This window comes from Frieseomelitta varia, unplaced genomic scaffold, assembly GCF_011392965.1.
Source record: "Frieseomelitta varia isolate USP_RPSP 00005682 unplaced genomic scaffold, Fvar_1.2 scaffold_442, whole genome shotgun sequence".
NCBI classification, from domain to species: Eukaryota; Metazoa; Arthropoda; class Insecta; order Hymenoptera; family Apidae; genus Frieseomelitta; species Frieseomelitta varia.
The window spans coordinates 385,283-402,488 of NW_025110193.1; the positions used below are offsets into that span (position 1 = coordinate 385,283).

Genomic DNA, 17,206 nt, shown 5'->3' on the forward strand with positions numbered 1-17,206 from the left:
CTAGCTAGCGAGAAAAATAAAATGATAATTCGATGTTATTGGTGGCCTGTTGACGGCGAGTAATTGATCGGATCGTCAATGACGTTTTTGGCTTCTTATGTGCGCAACCACGTATCATGCACCGTCCGTGCGATAAACAAATTCCTCGCTCGTTCAGTCGATTGACGAGTTTAATTGAAACCACGTAATGCTAAGCATAATCGCTACGTCGACGTTACGCTGCGTCGGTTGATCGAACGATAAATAAATGGAGAGAACGTAATCGCCAGCAACGATCGAGCAGTGATATTGATGGGGAAACGATGAACGAGAGTCGAGATTTCGATCGCATTTGTTCGAAGCAACGGGATTTATTTATTAAAGAAGAGAAGAAAGGAAATAGCCGAGCCAGTCCATCGACTAATCAGCCCGCCAAATAAAACTAACTTTTTTTTTTATTTTTTTTTTTTAAATGGGGGAGGGTTTAGCGTCGCATCGACTACGAGGTCTTTAGCGACATGTCAAAATTGACTCTTTATAACTGGTCTAGTAGTTGGATCTCCTTTAGGTAGTTGATAATGTTTTTTTTGTTGTTTCTGGCAGGTTAGAGCAGTGTTTTCGTTTAATCCATATTTACTTCTTATGCTTCGGTATTTTCTGCATTCGTGTAGTAGGTGCTGGGTGATGACTTGTAGGTTGCAGGTGTTACAGAAAGGAGGTTCCGTTTTGGTTAGTAGGTATTCATGTGTGATCTTGGAGTGTCCTATTAGAAGCCTGGTCATAGCTATCCTTTCTTTTCTGCTTAGATTGTTATTTGGAAAACTAACTTTATTTTACTCTATTTTGCTCTTTTCCAGTGAGATAAGAACAACTCTGCCGGCGGCAGAAATAACACTCGGTTCCATCTTTAGTCGGAGAAAGGCAATTCCAATCGCGGAATTATTTTATCACCGAACGCGATAACGCGTCAGGCTATCTGTCTGCCACGAATGGCGTGAAAGACCGCGCTCTCCCCCGACATCCGGCAGAGCTAGTCCGAGACAGTTCGACGAGCATCGCCCAGTTTCAATCTCGAAACCCTGTCTAATCATGCAATCCGTGAAAACGGAGCTTTGTAACACGGATTATTAATCCACCGTCTGGTTCCCCGATTCGCAGCCGCATTATTTAACCGCGTTATTGGCCAGATTGCACGTACGAGCTTCCTCGATCCGAGAGAAATTCTCTTCCACTACTGGCGATTGTAATTACGTTTCATTCATCTACGTCTTCTACGCTCTCAGTAATTACTTTCAGCAAGTGACTTTATTTTTAACTTCTCTCAGAAGTTGAGCCAAGTTCAGCGCTACTTGGCAATATTTAGCTGATAATTTTTATACAAATTCTGATAATGATAATTAATAATTTTAGTAATAATAATTAACGAAATCAATTAATGGAATATAGTAGCGGCAACGTGGAAAGGCAATTTTTCACAGGCGACACTGAAAATTATGCTCGAGTGTCTCGTGAAGTTCGACATTGGCTTTAGCTAGTGTTCGCTCGAAAACTCGATCCGCCCTAATGACAGACAGATGTTTGTTATGTCTAAAAGAACGGTGGTCGTTTCTGCTCTACGTTAATTGTATAATTTATAATTTGAAAAAAAAAGAAAAAAGAAACCAAGCGACTCGTCGTGTCTAAGAAACGGTGATCGTTTCTGATTTTCTTTTTCTAAAAAGAGGTACGAGCGATTTTTACAGGAAGGCGCCTGGTTGACAGGCGATTTGTGCGTCTAGACAGGTCTACTCGGGGCTGTCCTTTCTGTCGCGCGTCCACCGACTAAAATTTACGCGCTTGCGCTCGAATTTTCTCGCGCGAGTTTCGCGGAGAGACGAAACGAGAACTCGCGGTCTAATTAACAAACGATCCTAATTAACAAATGAAGATTATAAGTTAACGTTACTTGGGTGACACCGAAAGAAAATAGTTCTATGGAAAAACCTGTTAGAACCAAAATGGAGAAACGACTGGTGGAAACTTGGATCGAAAAAAATGCGTTGGCATCTCGAAAAAATAGATCAATTTCATCCTCACTTCTCGTAGATTTCCGCAATTTTCAGGAAATATGAAACTTGTCAGATACGCAAGACGAAACATAATTTCTCACCAGTTATGTTACTCGAACGATCAGAGGTTAAACAAACCGTATTCAAATTGAAATCGAGCTATTCTGCAAGAATAAAGAAAGTTCAGACGAACACTTATGGAGGAGAGGAAGGAGAATTAGAGAGATTTTTCGTTTTGATTCGTTTCGAACGGTAACCGAATTTGTCCGGAAATTGGCGAGTGGTCCACGTGACACACGACGCGGTAATGACTTGCCAGAGCACCGCGTTTAGAATTACACGCAGGCAGATGCAAGTCTCATCGAATAATAAGACCGGTTTCAATTTCTGCTTCGAATCTCAGGTAAATAACAATCGACCTGATGGAACGACGCGCGATTCGGAAAACGTAATTCCAACAGCGGGATTCCCTCATTGCACAATGTTCTTGGTAAAAAATTTGACATTGAATCGAAGCAAGCACCACGAGCAATTCGCAGCAACGATCGTGAGACAAGATCATTTGATAAAACAAACGATAACAAATCTATGTGTCTTTCCTTAACACTTAAATTACCAAAGTGGTCGAAATGACTATTAATTTATAATCTGACTAATATATAATATTATATATAATATATAATACGAAGTCAGATATTATATATTATATATTATATAATTTACATAGAAATATTATATATTAGTCATATATATTATATATTAATATTAGTCAGATATATATTATAATATATAATATCTGACTAATATTAATATGTAATATATAATATATATATATATATATATATATATATATATAAGACTAATATATAATATTTCTATGGAAATTTCACATATTTACAGCAGTGTATTTTATACTCGAGTGACTTTTAATAAAATATATTAATAGAAGCTTGTCTCCTTTATGTTGAATTATCAACTTTTTCTTGTACCTTGCGTTTGAATTTCTTTGCTATGAATATCATGCTTTTTCGTCGGTAGTCTTAGTGTTAATCACGAATGATTCGCTGGTTATTGCGCTATTCATTGTGCAAAGGATGTGTTTCTCGCGAAACCGAGGGGAAAGCAGAAACTGATCGATGAGAGAAAGGTGCAAGGGGAGAAAAACAAAAATGATATTGGCGCCAAGTCCGAACGCGACAAGTGGGGGATGAAAAGAAAAAATCCGCGTATTATTTCCGGCGGCGAGAGAGAGAGAGAGAGAGAACAAAGACTGAGAAGAAAACGGAGAATCTCACGGCGCCGCGACAACTCACGTTGACAGCTTTAGGTTTGTTTGGCTGCTGCTTCGGGGCGAAAAGGTGTCGTCTTTCCGTTGCCAATATCATTCGTGAGACGAGAGAGGAACGACGTTGATCGTGCACGCCCACAGCACGCCGCCGAGTTCATCTTTGTTTCCACTCGGCTGAAACGCCGGCTGGCTATGTAAATACGCGTAAATTTGCTCGCGATTACGCACCGGATCCACCATTTCAAACCACCGACACCTTTCTGGCCTTTTAATATATCGCCGTCGCCCGCTTACCGATGTACACACGACATAATTCGAAGCAAGGGAGATTCCACAGCTCGAAATAAATAAGACGAAGGCGCAACAAAGTTGAAAAACACGGAGAGTTCGGCCACTTTGAAAATAAATTTTCAGCCGAATTTTCTACGACGGAATAAGCATCTACTCGTTTCCCTCTAGCCGTTCATTGTCCAGAATCTAACAATCTGTCAAATTCGCGGCATTAGTATCGATGTATTTGTTAAATTTGTAAGAACTCGTGATTGTTAATTTATTTGATATTTATTACTTTTGCCTCTTAGATTTATATTAAATTTATATATATTTACATTATTATCTTATCTCATAGATAAATATGAACAATAAGATTTAATCAATTGTTACATCAAGATTATACTATTGATATGAAAATACTACAAAAAAAAAAAAAAGAAAGAACATACGTATAAAAATAAGTAGGCTACCACAGATTCCTACGATTGTCAAATGTTTTCTAACTCTTCCCCGATTTCGAATTGCAAAGCGTGCGCCATATGTACGAATTTCCGATCCGTCGTGTAATATATGTATCCGTAGAACGAGATCTAGCAAACGAATTCCTTATTTCGAATTGTAAAGCGTCCACGATCTCCGATTTGTAGTGTATAATATATGTATCCGTAGTACGAAATCTCGCGAACGTATCGTCCCGTCACTTTACATTTTCACTCGAGATTCTTTTCTCTCTTTCCTCTTTCCCTTTTGCTTTTAATAGTAATAGTACCGTTTTGTACTTGACGAAGAGGCATCGAGCAGACTTGACGATAATTGCAACTGCTTTGGCACAGGGCGCAAGGAACGAGAAAGAAGACAAACAGAGACGCTACGGGGTTAACTGGTTTCGAGTGGAAGATGCGAAAATAGCTTTGGCCCATACCTGGAAAATTCTCTCTCTCTGTCTCTCTCTCTCTCTCTCTCTCTCTCTCTCTCTCTCTCTCTCTCTCTCTCTTTCTGTGTCTTTCCCTTTGCAAGTCGCACGCAAACGAATAAATTTCTCTTCATTGATCAATTTCGTATCTTTTTAACGAATCCAGGTCTAGTGGACGATGTTTATATTGTTCGAAAGAGCAAGTAGAACAGACCATGTTTCACGATCGTTCGCGTGGAGAGATAATTGGCAAACGGAGGCTCGAATAACCTTGCGACCATAAAACAACAGCAGAACTTCATCTCGCTTTTGAATTCATACGATCGAGAAAATTTCTAGCAACCAGATACTCCTCTTCCAAATTGTTTAATTCTAAAGGAATAGAAATTGCATAAAAATTGCGTGTGAGAACGAACTTTGAAAGAGGTAATGAACCGCCAAACAACCATCGTCTACCGATCCATTGCCTCGAGTTGAAAGTTTCAAGAATCCGAGTTCAAAGAGAATCGGTCGAGTGTCAAATTGGTCGGTCATTTCGACTCGTAATTACTCGCGGAACCCGTAAGTGCGTTCGCCGAGACGTTTCATCTTCCGAATTAGTACAATCGAGAAAATTTCTAGCAACCAAACGCTCCTCTTCCAAATTGTTTACTCCTAAGGGAATTACATAAAAATTGCCTGTGAGAACGAACCTTGAAAGAAGTAATAAACCGCCAAGCAACCATCGTTCACCGATCCCATGTGACTCGTGCCTTGAGTTGAAAGTTTCAAGAATCCGAGTTCAAAGAGAATCGGTCGAGTGTCAAATTGGTCGGTCGTTTCGACTCGTAATTACTAGCGAAATCCGTAAGTGCGTTCGCCGGGACGTCTCATCTTCTGAATTAGTACAATCGAGAAAATTTCTAGCAACCAAACGCTCCTCTTCCAAATTGTTTAATCCTAAGGGAATTACATAAAAATTGCCTGTGAGAACGAACCTTGAAAGAAGTAATAACCGCCAAGCAACCATCGTTCACCGATCCCATGTGACTTGTGCCTCGAGTTGAAAGTTTCAAGAATCCGAGTTCAAAGAGAATCGGTCGAGTGTCAAATTGGTCGGTCGTTTCGACTCGTAATTACTCGCGGAACCCGTAAGTGCGTTCGCCGAGACGTTTCATCTTCCGAATTAGTACAATCGAGAAAATTTCTAGCAACCAAACGCTCCTCTTCCAAATTGTTTACTCCTAAGGGAATTACATAAAAATTGCCTGTGAGAACGAACCTTGAAAGAAGTAATAAACCGCCAAGCAACCATCGTTCACCGATCCCATGTGACTCGTGCCTCGAGTTGAAAGTTTCAAGAATCCGAGTTCAAAGAGAATCGGTCGAGTGTCAAATTGGTCGGTTGTTTCGACTCGTAATTACTAGCGATATCCGTAAGTGCGTTCGCCGGGACATCTCATCTTCTGAATTAGTACAATCGAGAAAATTTCTAGCAACCAAACGCTCCTCTTCCAAATTGTTTACTCCTAAGGGAATTACATAAAAATTGCCTGTGAGAACGAACCTTGAAAGAAGTAATAAACCGCCAAGCAACCATCGTTCACCGATCCCATGTGACTCGTGCCTCGAGTTGAAAGTTTCAAGAATCCGAGTTCAAAGAGAATCGGTCGAGTGTCAAATTGGTCGGTCGTTTCGACTCGTAATTACTCGCGGAACCCGTAAGTGCGTTCGCCGGGACGTCTCATCGCGAAAATAAACGGCGTCGCGCCGTCTGCGCCCCGACCGATGTGGCCAAATGATTTCGAACGGTCCGAATTCGAGCCGAATTCTTTCGATACTGCGACTCTCTCCTATCGCGGAAATTGCTGTCACTCGTCTCTGCAACGATAATTGGTTCAATTCGCCGGCCGCGCAATTCGTCATTGCGCAACAAAACCCAGTCGTCGTCGTCGTCGTCGTCGTCGTCGTCGTCGAAGTTGTTTTTGCCCGCGAGGCGGGCATTTACGCCCCCGATTTAAATTGAAACTCGTTGAAAACTCTTTCGCACTCCGGCACGTATTCGGCATCCGTCATCTTGCAGCGAGTCACTCGCTATTGAACTTTCTCGCAGAGGGGTGAAATGTTAATTACGGGACTTGGTGCGTACTTCGATGTTATGATGGAATAGATTACGACAAATATTTATATATATATATATATATGTAGTAACTGTAAAAATAAAACTTTAAAAGTCGTTAAAATTGCGTTCGATCGCATCGCAGTGACAAGCTTAAAAAGCTGCATTGTTTCATTCTGACGTGAAGAAAGTGACATCGTTACATTTTTCAAATGATAATTTCGTTTGCTTGCGACACGCGAAATGGAAATTGGCGAAAATTTTTAAAGCCAGACAGTCGTCTGTGGCCGAATGTCCGTCAAAATTTCAATGTTTGACATTGCTGCATTATTTGCCGAGGAAAGGAGGCGGAGTTGCCGCATTATCTCCTCTGAAAAGATTTTTGAATGTCCGATACGGCTCGATGACCCGACTTGCGTCAGCCATTCTTCTCACGCTCGGTCTCCAGAGCGAGAGGTGGGGGGAAGGGGGAGGTGTGTCACCTTCCTCCGCAGACATGAATTCGTTTTGAGAACGACGGCGTTTGATCTTTTAGCTGTTGCGTTGCGTTTAACCCCCGGTGCCCTCGTTTTATCGGCGATTTATCCAGCCAAGTGACGCGATTTTCTCGAGAATATGGCACACGCACAACCTTTCAACGCTTAACTTGCCCGTCTGTCGAAATTAATCACGTTGTTATCTAACAGACTCCGGCTAATGCGTGGCTGTTCAACTTTTTACCCTCGGACCGTGCTTCCTTCGTAGAAGCCGTTTGCGTCATTGAAACTTGAAGATTTCCTCGAAAACCGGTATTTTTCTCGTTCACGACAGAAAAAAGAAAGATGGGTAGATGTTTACTTAGAGAACGAAAGAAATGTTTGCGGTCACTTGCCGAAATAACTGCACCTCACAATCCCTGTATTTCAGGTAAGGATCGGATTCTTGTAATATCTCTTGAACGTCGTTTGCAAAAAGATATACCTCGTCAAACAAATGCAAGATTTATTGCATTCTGTTTAAAGTTTTTCAAAAACGAGAATTTAAATGCGATTACAAAGAGATTACACGATAACAACATAATTTCGGGTAGCGTGAGTATTAATACGACTCCTTTTCTTGTAACTGTACGTATGTATGCACGTGTGTATGTAGGAGCGTTTGGAAGCTATTCCCTAATCATCGACAGACGAGACGGTGGTTTTCTTTTTTTTTTTTTTCGAAGAATTTCTTTCTCGTTCGTAGATAATACTGACGTCATTAGGGACCAACAGGGACAAGCAGGTAAGAGATCGCTGTCACGAGTTTTATAATCCTAAGCAATATATATGCTTCATGCACTTTTAATTAATGTACGGGGAAAAGCCAAGACAAGATGATAACAATTTCCTATTTAACGTGGACAATGTAGTGTATCCTATCGTACTATTTAATATGAAAGATTTAATCACTGGTGCGTGGATCGTCTTACAATTTTAATGTGTACGTAAAGTCAGAAGAGGTCAAAGATCGTCGTATTTCTACGACCCATTCGAAATCGTAAACTGACCACTTTGATCATCGTGACGATTCTGACATGGATTAGAAATCTCAATTGCGGAAAAGTGCAAGCTCACGGAGATTCGCCAAGTGTCAGAGTGACGCTTGCACTTTCGCGCAATTAAAACATGATTCATCCTCGGCAGATTGATTCCAATGGAAGACGTCGTGGAAAAAATTAAAGCAAACTCGCGACTTGCTCCGATCGGGAAGTTGTTGAACGGAGAGTTCGAGTGCAAAGAGCGATCAGAGGTATCGACTCGATAACAATTACGTCTAATTGAAGCCGTGAAAAATTCTGAAAGGAATCTCACGGCCCGATGATTACGTGACCGCTCGGAATACGCAACCTTCTTGCGTCGAAACGTCGCACAATCGCCCAGGGGAAATTGTAGCGAACGATCGTTAACGAGACGGACCGGGGCGAACAAAATCTGAGAAAATGGAAAATTAATTAAGTAAAGGTTGCGGAGGCAAGCTACGTGTGCAAGGCAATGATAATAAACAGGGCCTCGACCGAAGATTAAAATACTGTCTCGAATGCGCGAGATTGGGAAACAGATTGTAAAATGTTGATTACTTTTTATAATCTATATTTTTGTAATATTACAAAAGTTGATTATTATAGAGTTGGGAAACAGATTATAAAAAGTTGATTATTTTATGATCTGTATTTTAATATTTTGTCTGTAAATATCTATAATAACATCTCTAATATCTATATTTTAATATTATAAAAGTTAATTATTTTATAATTATTTTTATATTTATATTTTATATATATTTTAATATTATTAAAGTTAATTATTTTATTTTTTAAATAAAACTATATTAAAATTATTTTTAATATAAAACTTGATTATTATAATGTTGGAAAACAGATTATAAAATGTTGATTATTTTATAAACTATATTTTAATATTTTATCTATAAATATCTATAATAATATCTCTAATATCTATATTTTAATATTATAAAAGTTGATATTATAGAAGTTTATAATCTATATTTTTATAATATTTTAATACTTGATTATTATAGAGTTGGGAAACAAATTATAAAAAGTTGATTATTTTATAATCTATATTTTAATATTTCAATATTTTATTTGTAAATATCTATAATAATATCTCTGATATCCATATTTTAATATTATAAAAGTTGATTACTTTATAATCTATATTTTTATAATATTATAAAAGTTGATTATGATAGAGTTGGGAAACAGATTATAAAAATTTGATTACTTTATAATCTATATTTTTATAATATTATAAAAAGTTGATTATTATAGAGTATAAATAGAAATGTTCACATACACCGTGTAATTTATTATACACGTACGAGCTACCAAGTCGCAATATTATCGATATGATAAAGAATAAAAAAAAAAAAAGAAGAAATTGAGTAAAGACACGATGAACTTTCAGTGGAGATATTGAAAATAAGTAGAGAAATTATCGTTTGTCGCGACCCAGAGTCGCGATTATTGAAAATCATAAAAATTTGCTTCAAAATAAAATACGCAACTACGAGTCTCAATCGTTTATTTGTCTCGGCGTATCTCACGCCGCGTAGGTAATAGTCTCGCGTGTTCTCTCGCTCGCTTTAAACGGAATTCCGAGAAAAGTGCCAACAACCCTCGCGGACATTTGTCATCCATCACCGCGAAATAAATAGCAACTACTTCATTAGATCGCCCTAACTAATTGGTTGCAGGGCACGTCAACGTTCGGGGCGATGATTTTGACGGGTTTGACGGCGGCGCACAGAGGACGCAGAGAAGATGACGGAACGGCGTTAATTAGCTTACGCACATGAGCCGTGATGAGACGGCGTTATTTAAACCGCGAAGCATTTTGGCATTCGTTGGGAACCCTTCTCCCTCTGGTGTCTCTTGTTACACCGTCCCGTGGAAAGTTTTGCTGAGATGATCGGAACATGCGGCATCCTCAAGACGCACACGTAACTATTTCGGCCGAATTGTCAGCTAGAAATCGGCCGGCAGCCGATTGTATTACCAAGGCCGGCTAAATCGATTACGAATCAAGTATCAAAATCATTGGCACGCGAATCGGTGACCTTACCCCCTCCCATTCGGTCTTCAGCCCGTTGAATTTTTCTTGTCTCGAAAATGGTTACGAAACAGGGTTAAAATCTTTTTCGTGGAAGATGAAAACATCGTCAAAGTGAAAGAAAGCTATCAGAATCGACAGTTGAAAGAAATTTTCAACCCTTCTCTACGATTCGACTAATATTTATAGTCAGAAATAAAACCAAAAAAAAAAGGAGGAGGTGACATAATGAGAGTGAACTGCTGGAAGCTTTCGTCTCATTTGATCAGGGGGCGGCGAGTCGTCTCAAACGAGACAACGCAGCGATTCAGAATTATTTTGATACTTGAACGATGAAGCTGTCCCTAGGCCACGAGGAATATTCCTCAAAATGGCGGCGTCCTCCTCGCTACATTCGAACTGCATTCCAACGTAATAATCACTGCGATCACGAAATTCGATATCGCAGTTTCACGCGCTGTTAGAAATACGCGCTCGCCAAATATTTCTCGATTTCTTACGTTACAACGGTGATGCAACAGGCGAGTAAGTTGAAAAACCATCGAAAGGCCATGATGATGCAGGCACATGTATTGCGTCGTATGTCAAAGCGAGCATCGTGCTTTCCCTCGAGCGCTTTCCTTGAAAGCGGGATTTTCTGTCTGCGAATGTCGCTCTTTTACTGAGGTTACTCTTATCAAAATTTAATGAATGAAACACAACTGGTAATAGCAAGGTAAACTATACTCGTAGAAATACCTACTTGCTGCGTTTACTGTAAGTTTCACTGTAGTTATTTAATTTATATAATTAAGACTTCACAATTGAGAGGAGATTGACTTCGCAATTCAAGACAAGAGTTTAAACAGGACATGTTCAAGTCTGTCAAAAGAAATTAAATTACTCAATGTGAGTAATTTATCTAACAATACGTCTAAGGAAACAAACTACTTTATAAATACAGTACAACAATTTAACACTTTAATATTTTTAACAATTTAATACTTTATGAATACAGGAAACAATTTACTACATTATAAATACAGTGTCTAATCTATCCGCAAAGAAACTAATATACGAGATTCAATTCTCCGCTACGAGATGATCAATGCGAAACCGAGCTGTCCAGATTGAAAAATTAGCTAGAAACAGAATATTTTTACATCAGTGCTATATCGAACGTATACGTTGCTTTCGAAGACGATGAAATTGATGAAGTTCATTAAAACCTGTGACACCGGACAAATTATATTCTTTCTTATCGAATATCTTGGAAAACTTATTTAATATCATGTGTCCGTTTCTCTTCTTTTTTCTTAATTAATAGGATTAATAGCATTATACTCAGTTTACACAGTCTTTTTTAAAATTGAAATAAGGAGAATCAACAAAACGATCCATCACCGACAAAGAACATTCTTTGACTTCGAAATCGTACTGCGTTTCTTCAGAGTGGAATATTTTCAGCATGTTTCCCTCTACATAATCGTGCAACAGTCACCTCCCTCCAGTCAAGAGAATTATTATCGATATTTTAAGTCCTGTAGTCAATAAGCTAACGTACTTTGCCATTTAATTACAATCGCAATTACGAGATAAATAAAATTTATTATTTCAAAAATTATGGATTATACCGTTCAAAAGGTTAAATAGCTGATATATAATACTGATATAATACTGGGGTAAATCAATGAAACTCGAAACAGACCGTCTCCGAACATGCAGACGTCACAATGATAGCCGTGTACCATTGGTCAAGATTAGCCCCCGTCGAGACTCTGGATCACTGCACAACAGACACTCTCTCTCTCTCTCTCTCTCTCTGCGTTTATCAACTTCAACTAAAATGCCGAATGGGCGAAGCTCCAGAATTCGAAATAAATGAACGCTATTATCGAACATCGAGATTGATTTAGATCAGTCGAATCACCGCGATCGAAACCGTAAACCTCAAAATCACTCAAAGCGGTGATTTTAAATCGAGGAGAAAAATGATGATGCATGCACTTGAGAGATTTAATTAAAGAAAAAAATAAAAATAAAAAAAAGAGAGAGGGAATGGAAACTAAAAAACTGAAAATGTTTAGAATTTAAGAATTTAGAACAAAGTTTTAGGGACTTTGCAGTCGGATATCAACAATATGGCAATGTTGTATAGTCATGTCGTAATTTGAACGTTTCGCCAATCGTAATATAGGTGATTATTAGTTATAGTGGTCTTATAGTGAAACGATTATCCCTAATCATATTTTATTGCAGAATTTGCTCCGATTTGTTGGTATTTAAAAAGAAAAGCCTCCAGAGCGCGAAAAATTAAAATTGCAGAATCAGATTGTTTGCGGAAACGTATCGTGTGTAAAGCAGTTATTGTATTTTTTCCCCAACGACGTGAAATAAACAGAATTATGCAGAGAAAGACATATTCTATCACTATTCTATCGCTATCATATTTATTGTCAATGATAAAAAAACCCCTCTGGATCAGTAAGATTAAACACTGCGGGAGGGTTAATCTGAAACAGTCCGACATTGCGAATAACAGTTTCCATAAGATCGCCATGATTTCCGGTTTCTCTAAATTCGTTGCACAATACGTTTGACCTTTCCTTTACACAAATGCACTACCGACATCATCATTTTTCTGCTCTAAAAGTGTTTAACTAATGATTTACAGCAAATGATCGACGAAAACCTACATCAGAATAATATCTCAATATGTAAATTTCAATTTCTACGATAAAGTTTAAATTCTCATTTTCAGATTTCTTAATTCCTCAATTAATATGTCAAAAACTGAAGAAACATCAATTTTTGCAAGTACGAAAAGATTCGTCAGATAAATGAAAAATTTGAAATAACAGAAATTTGAATACTTTTATAAAATATAGCTTGTTTTTAAGAAACGCGGCACGACACGGGAATTCGAGAAGAAGAAAATATTTTTGTAGCATGACATACGGCCGTGTAGCAAAATCGCCACAATGTATGATAAATATAAGTCGATAATTTTGTATCTCACTTTTCTTTTCACATCTATCTGTCTCTTTATAAGTTACATGCTTGATAATGACGCAAAATTTTTATGATACGTTTTTCACCAAATTCAATTCCAGACGTACGAAACTTTTAAAGATCAAACTTTACAACTCATTCTTCGGATGATTTTCAAAATGAGGAAGAAAACATATATACAATTAATTTGTCAAATACTCCAAAATGAAAATGAAGAGAAAATTCCTCAAAACCGCGAAGAACATTATGCTCTTAATTGCATTTTGCGAAAACCACAAACTCACAGACTTTCGAGTTAGATTAAGAATCGAGAAAGTTAAGGTAAGGAACTTTACCTGAACTTTTTCGAAGTATTTTCTTACATTAGACGGGAGTAGATAAATAAATGTTCTTAAAAATAAAAGTTTCGAACATAATAGAATTTATAAAATATAAAACTGACAATTTTGCTGTTGCAGGAACAGATAATTTGTTCGCAATTTTAAGAAATTTCTCAATATCTGTAACAAATATTGACACTGATTGAATAGTATTCAATGAATATAAAAATAGAGTTTTAATTGAATGCTCTAAAATAACTTGTTTCCATGGAATACTTTTATTATAAAATATCTTTCTAAAATATCTCTCTAAAATATTTGTGACCCTCGAATGCTGTTTCTGAGTGTATGTGTAACTCAAGTATTGGCAGAATTTCGTTAAAAACGAAAATATCTTGTTAATTTCGTTCCCTGCTTTCAATCATTTATGATGATTGTCGAGCCTCATCGACAATTATTAATCTCTGTAAAATACGTCGTTTAAACAAGAAATTTTCTTTTTTCGAACTTTTTACGAAGCGGTAGTTCAAAATTAACCACATGAACGATATTCGAATCGGCCAACAAAAGAAACGCAGATATCCCCACCCACGTGTTGCTAGCTACTAGCTCGGCCTATATAAACCCACGAGCATCACGCAAGTCTTCATTCAAGACTCGCGAGTTCAGGTATTAAGTCGGGAGTACCGCAGTGTATAGAACAGTACAATAAACTGTATCACTCGATATTCTCGAGACAGAAACTGTGCATTTGTTTGAGTTTGCATTTCTTTGCGTGCATTCAGCAGGCAACGCTTAGTCAAGTCGAGTAAAAGTTTCGGCGAAGATCACGTAGCCCTTCTCGAGCAACCATTCGAGATCCTTTCCTACCTAGACTCACCGAGTATCATTTACCAACCTTTGTTTCAACCTTTTGTCCCTTCGTCAAATTACTTTCAAATCTAAACACAATCAGAGGTTTCATACACTTTTCGACAAAATAAGTTCCCTTGTCCTTTTGTAAACATGATGAAGACTCCAATCGTACTCGCTTTACTGGGAATTCTATTCGCCGATTATACCTTTGCTGCTGCCATTAAATCCGAGGTAAGACTTGTATCAATATGATTAGTTTCATTGTCAAGTCTATAAGAATAGTTACTGATGATCACTGAAGCAGAGAAACGATTTTAAGTACTTGGATCACTGATCATTCCTTATACGAAATTTTCTGTGATACGTATGAAAACTTTGCGATGTTTGGATCTTTTCTGCAAGGATCCAAGATGAATTTACATTTAATAATTTAATAATTTAACAAATTGTTAAACGTGTCAAGAGTTTGACAAATAGCTGAGGAAGGAAAGTCATTGTCTTTACTCTTAGTCCTATGTTTTAATTGAAACTATAAGCTAGGTCTTGATTCAAACATGAATTTGCAGAAAAAGTGTACATGAGATGAAAAAAATATTCTCAAAATTTTGTAAATCGAAAATTGATTCTTCCAATGTAATATATCATATGGTTTTCTAAAAATCTCAATTCATTCGAATCCTGTATATCCACCACATTTTGTTAGATTTTTCTAAGTTTTAACATTTGTCGTGCAATTATTTTGCAGGAATTCGCTCAGCAACTCGAGAAAATTATTAGGGAGATGCACCTCGATAGCCGGCGTGTACATAGAGCAACGGAAAGTATAGAGGACCGACCAAAAAGGAACTGTTATGATACACCCTGCGGCTGGAACACGTATGATTCCGTAACGCGGCAGGCTACTGTATTCATGCCCAATACGTAAGTTGAAATTACGATTGTGCGTAGCTATCGACTAAATACTTTTTATGAAACTTGTACCTACGGTATTTCTACTTAGATGATTAACATGATGATATGTAATCATACAATAATTCCACTATTTATATCATAGTATAATTTTCATTAATGTATTTGTTTCTTTAGTTGTTCGTTTAACTGTTTGTTTCTTTAGATGTTCATTTAACTGTTTGTTTATTGCTGTAATATATTTGTCAAATATTTATGAAATATTAAATATTAAGCAAATATTCAAATAATTACTATTCTATTATCTACTATAGTATACTAGATATCTAGTAATGTATACTATTATTACACCAGATGCAGTGTCTGTTACTTCTTATGAATACATTATTTCACTATAAAAAGATTTTTTACTCTTTCCTTTTTTCTTTTAGATGCAGATGCCCCGACGACACATATAAATGTGTGCGTACAGGAGAAAACGTGTCGATGAGTGCATATGTATATCACTGCCGGCAAAATACAACGGCAGATGATATAGAGGGAGAAATGTTTGAGGATATGGAATATCTTAGATAAGATATACATATATATATGTTAACAATATATACATACTATATATTATATCAATATATATACATACTATACATTATATCAATATATATACATACTATACATTATATCAATATATGTACACATATATATATTATATCAATATATGTACATATATACATATACATATTTATATATTATACATTGTATCAACATATATTATATATTATATCAATTATTAACTGATATTATTAATGATATTTAAATACTTTTAATAAATCCTTGTAGAATAAAAATAAATAAAAATAAATAGAATAAAACTCGAACGAAATTGATTACTACCTAACCTACAGACGTGGGAATTTTAAATTAAATTTTTTATATAAAATAACATTTGTTTAATAATATTTGTCAAAATGTTTTTACGTACAAGTTTTTCTAAATTCATCATCCATAATTTTAATAAGAAAAATTGTTGAAAATCGTTAATCCTACCTTAATTACGTGGAACGAATCTTCGAACGCTGCGACAGTGAAATGCGTTGAGTTCCTGGCCATTATTTCCAAATCTGCAAACATTTATGCAATTATTACATATTAAAATATGCAAAATATATTCAAAATATATCATTATTATTATTTTTATCATTATTTATTATTATTACTTTTTATTTATTATAATTTTCATTACAATATGTAATTACAATTTTTGCTATACCTTCAGCAGTAAATTACTGTTTCTTATCTGAAGAAATTAGTCTACATACTGAAAATGTTCGTTCAGCACTACAGAGCGTGATTCGCATATCTATAAGTTTAAGATATCGTGGCTCAATTTCATTCGGTCCATCACTGACTGCACCTATAAAAACATTGATAAAAGCATAATTTCAAGTATTTCATACAAATCTGAAATTTTTGAAGCACGTATTTCTTACATTTCTTTCTTTTTCTTTCACCACAATCTCCAGATACAAATTCTAAATGTCTGCTTATATCTTTAATTAATTTTATGGATTCGTTTAACGTGTTTCTTTTAAACACGAGTAAATGTGCTGTCAACGACTTTTCTCGAATTTCTTTTACATACAGCTGCCGGGTAAATCGAAATTTCATATCATATCAGAATCTGAACATATGTACATAAGTATAATTAAAATATTCACAGAACAAATATTATTTTATACTTTACTTTGCTACATACATTGCAAAATTTTCTCCACAACAAGGTCCACTACGGATTTAAAGTTTGAAGTTTTCCTTTAACAATGATTCTATAATGTACTATTTCTTTAGGCCGTTCTTTTTTTCGATTTATAAATGTAAGATATCCCGCACGCTATTCCAACAATTGAAAGAGGTTACACGTTCGAAGTTGTACCTGAAGTGTGGT

At 36.4% G+C, this 17,206-nt stretch overlaps 1 protein-coding gene and 1 long non-coding RNA gene across 2 annotated transcripts in view; one reads left to right on the forward strand and one right to left on the reverse strand.

Moving 5' to 3' along the window:
* Positions 1-509: 509 nt before the first annotated feature.
* LOC122532220 overlaps positions 510-17,206 on the reverse strand; it is a 17,986-nt gene continuing 1,289 nt past the window's right edge. Inside the window, exons 2-3 of the long non-coding RNA XR_006307470.1 lie at positions 11,524-11,526; positions 510-520 (exon numbers count right to left, since the gene is read on the reverse strand). This is a non-coding gene — a long non-coding RNA (uncharacterized LOC122532220). The remainder of the gene's footprint in view (positions 521-11,523; positions 11,527-17,206) is intronic.
* LOC122532217 lies at positions 14,142-15,902 on the forward strand. Its single transcript, XM_043660800.1, has 3 exons — positions 14,142-14,586; positions 15,101-15,276; positions 15,696-15,902. The coding sequence occupies exons 1-3, from the start codon at positions 14,506-14,508 to the stop codon at positions 15,838-15,840; spliced, it is 402 nt and encodes a 133-aa protein (XP_043516735.1). The 5' UTR covers positions 14,142-14,505; the 3' UTR covers positions 15,841-15,902.

What these genes read in the sequence shown, in the direction of transcription:
- LOC122532217 (XM_043660800.1), top strand. Translation starts at nt 14,506, where the DNA reads ATGATGAAGACTCCAATCGTACTCGCTTTACTGGGAATTCTATTCGCC. An exon ending in CTGCTGCCATTAAATCCGAG is followed by an intron (nt 14,587 to 15,100) that starts GTAAGACTTGTA and finishes ATTATTTTGCAG; the next exon opens with GAATTCGCTCAGCAACTCGA. An exon ending in ACTGTATTCATGCCCAATAC is followed by an intron (nt 15,277 to 15,695) that starts GTAAGTTGAAAT and finishes TTTTTCTTTTAG; the next exon opens with ATGCAGATGCCCCGACGACA.